This window comes from Alligator sinensis, unplaced genomic scaffold (genome assembly GCF_000455745.1).
Source record: "Alligator sinensis unplaced genomic scaffold, ASM45574v1 scaffold128_1, whole genome shotgun sequence".
Taxonomy (NCBI): domain Eukaryota; kingdom Metazoa; phylum Chordata; order Crocodylia; family Alligatoridae; genus Alligator; species Alligator sinensis.
Genome location: NW_005842968.1, coordinates 178,139 through 181,318, shown reverse-complemented (window position 1 = coordinate 181,318; position 3,180 = coordinate 178,139). Strand labels below are relative to the sequence as shown.

The 3,180-nt window shown below is 64.2% G+C and overlaps 1 protein-coding gene across 2 annotated transcripts in view; it reads right to left on the bottom strand.

Moving 5' to 3' along the window:
• Window positions 1-405: 405 nt before the first annotated feature.
• IL25 (interleukin 25) overlaps window positions 406-3,180 on the bottom strand; it is a 5,658-nt gene continuing 2,883 nt past the window's right edge. For both annotated transcript variants that reach the window (XM_025192794.1, XM_025192795.1), the window contains 3 exons: window positions 2,026-2,101; window positions 915-1,165; window positions 406-674 (listed from right to left, as the gene is read on the bottom strand). In XM_025192794.1, the coding sequence (XP_025048579.1) occupies window positions 437-674; window positions 915-1,165; window positions 2,026-2,034 (498 nt within the window). In that variant the 5' untranslated portion in view covers window positions 2,035-2,101 and the 3' untranslated portion in view covers window positions 406-436. The remainder of the gene's footprint in view (window positions 675-914; window positions 1,166-2,025; window positions 2,102-3,180) is intronic.

The window sequence follows — 3,180 nt, the reverse complement described above, 5'->3', positions numbered from 1 at the left end:
AAAACTCAGTGCTAGGGAGATGTACACCTAAGACCCGCCCCCCCACCCGGGGCACCCCCAAACCTGCCCTCCCAGGGGCTGAGCCTAGAGCCAGGCACCCAGGGTCCTGCCCGTGCCTGGACCTACTGCACCCCCCAGATCAGACCTGAGGACCCCCCAAACCTCAGTGCTATGATGCCCCCATGTTGGCACCTGCAACCACCAGGGGGAACCAGACTCCGGGCAGAGCCCTGTAAGGGCTGATCCTAGAGGAGTGAGGGGAAGATCCTGAGAGGACCTGATCCTGGGGCATCCTATCCTTGGGGATGATGGGGAGTGGGAGAAAGAGGCATCAATCCTGTGGGGATTAATCCGAGGGGACCCCAGTCCAGGGTGCAGCCTGATGCAGGGGTCCTATCTTGCAGGGGGTCCTGATCCTGTCCCCTGCCCGGGGGGCTCATCTGGCCAGGAGGCAGACGCAGGCCACGACCACCTGGTAGGGCCGCGGCTCGAGGTAGAAGGCGCCAGTGCGGCCGGGGCAGGGCTGTCTGTAGTAGACGGTGAGGTTGACGTTCACAGGCATGGAGTTGCCCCCCAGGTCCTGGCGCTGGGGCTTCCGCAGCGAGACGCAGTGGCGACAGCGGCAGCGCGCCTGCAGCAGGCGCTGGGGGAAGCGTGCGGGGTCACAGTCCTCCCTGGGGGCACAAAGGAGGCCGTTATGAGCTGGGGGGCCACACCGGGGCTCAGAGAACCCCAAGGGCCCCTGGCCATGCCAGCCCTGGGGACAAAACCCCTCTGTTCCAGTCCAGGGCACCTGGGTGTCCTCCTCCCCCCCAAGAACCGCTGCAAGGCTCCGTGTCCAGTCCAGCCATCCCGCTGTGGGGACCCCAGTGCCCCCAGGGAGCCATGGGTTGGGGCGGGGGACAGGCACTCACCAGAAGTCCCAGGGGGCGATGGCCCGTGCGTTGAGGGGGCCGTTGGGGTTGGCATGGCAGGGACCCGGTAACCTGAGCCCTGGGCCAGGAGTAGTTGAGACATTGCAGGACAGGGGCCGCAGGGCCCGGGGCTGCCCGTAGCTGAGCTGGGCACCTGCCCCATCCACCTCGGCTTGGCCGCAGCAGTGCGAGGGGCTGAGGCAGTGCTGAGCCACGGCCACGGCCACGGCCTGTAGCATCAGGATAGCGGCCTGCAGGACAGACAGCGGTGAGGGTTGGGGATGGGTGGTGCACGAAGGCTGGGGTTACATGGGGACAATGGGGACTAAAGAGGTGGATGCATGCATGCATGGATGGGGGCAGGGGTTCGTGGCTACTCTGATGCACTTGCCCCATGGCATCAGGACCCCAGTGTCCCCAGCCCGGGCCCAGGAGGGAACTGGGCAGCCCAGGACAGGTCCAGTGCCCCCAGATTCTGCCTTACTGGGGGCCCAGTGAGGCAGGGGTTGGGAGAGACCTCAGGCATATGGGGTGGTCCCCTCCCCCATCCAGTGCAGCCCTTGCAGACAAGACAACCCAGGCATCTGGCCCCCCAGCGCCCACCCACAGCAGGGAGAGAACCCAGGCATCTGGGCTCTCCACCAGACCCCTCTCCCCTCCCAGAGGCCTGTAGAGAACCCAGGAGTCCTGGATCTTCTCCTTCTGCAATCCCAAACAAAGCAAGAACCCAGGCGTCCTGGCTTCCAGCCCCCCGCCCCTCTAACCCACCAGACCCCCACTCTCTGCCTAGAGCCAGGGCACCAGCAGAGCTGGGGTGGGGGTGATGGCAGGGGTCTGCAGTTCAGAATTGAGGGGCACCGGCAGGGCCAGGAGAGGACAGGGCTGCAAGTCCAGAGTGAGGGGTACCAGCAGGGTCTGGGGAGTGCAGGGGGTGCAGGTCAGGAGTGAGGGGCAACTGGCAGGGCTGAGAGGTTGTGGGTCAGGCGTGAGGAGCACCAGCAAGGCTTTGAATCAAGTACAACCCAGGTGTCCCGGCCCCAGCCTCCCTACCCCAGCCCGCCCCACCCCACTCCCAGAGCCAGGGAGAGGACCCAGGTGTCCTGAGACTTACCAGCTTCATTCCTGAGGGTCAGGTCCTGGCAGGGAGCAGTGAGTCTGGTGCTCTGATCATGCTGGAGCTGGGAGCCCTGGTTTTATGGATGAGGTATTTCCATCTTATCATCAAAATGCAAACTAACTGCAACCGCTTTTTCCTGGACACTCAGTGCTGACCTGGAGATTTTCCAAGCACCCACAACACGCCAATCCATCACAGGTCTTGGGAGTGAGGGGCTCCAGCTGGCCCTGAGTGGGGCAGGGGGCTGCAGGTCCAGAGTGAGGGGCACCAGTAGGGTGAGGGGGCTGCGGGTTGGGAGTGAGGGGTGCCAGCAGGGCTGGGAAGGGGGCAGCATGCAGGTTTCATAAATCACCACCTCCTGGAGTCCTAGGCTCCCTCAGCCTCTCTCCCTGGGCCTGTGGTTTTGGAAACAAGAGACCCCACCATGAATCCCAGTCCGCTCCTCCTCCCAGATGGGGGTGGGGTGGAGGGGAGTCCCAGGTATCCAGGCTCCCCAGGTCTATCTATAACCCCCTCTACAGCTATCCCAGAGCTGAGAAAAAACCCAGGTGTCCAGGACCCGCTGCCCCACGCCACCCACCATGCCCCTCCCAGGGCTGGGAGAGAACCCAGGAGTCCCCAGTGACCCTGCTCCCAGCTGGAATTCCCCTCCATCCCCTTCCTGCCCCAAGCAGGGGTGGGATCTGCCCCTGCCTCCCCACCCAGGTCCCACCAGGGAGCCCCTGGGCATGGGCAAGCAGCCAGCAGTGGGCACCAGGTGCAAGAACAGGACCAGTCTGGGGGTCAAGCTCAGGGCCCAGGGTGGAGGAGCCGTATCTAGGTGTTTCCGGGGAACCCGACTCCCACAGGCTTTTCCAACCCGGATGATTTGCATGAGGAGTCACCCACTGCGGTCAGGGACAGGCAAGCACAACAGGCCAGTCACCATGGCAACTAAACAAGGGGAGCCCCGGCCTGGAAAAGTTGGGGTGGAGAGAGTAGCAGGGGTCTGCGGGTTGGGAGTGAGGGGTACCAGTAGGACAGGGGGCGGTGGGTTGGAAGTGAGGGGCACTAGTAGAGCCAGGGGGGTAGGGGACTGTGGGTTGGGAGTGAGGGGCACTGGCAGGTGGGTGGTAGGAGTACGGGGATGTCGGGGAGTTTTGCTGACTC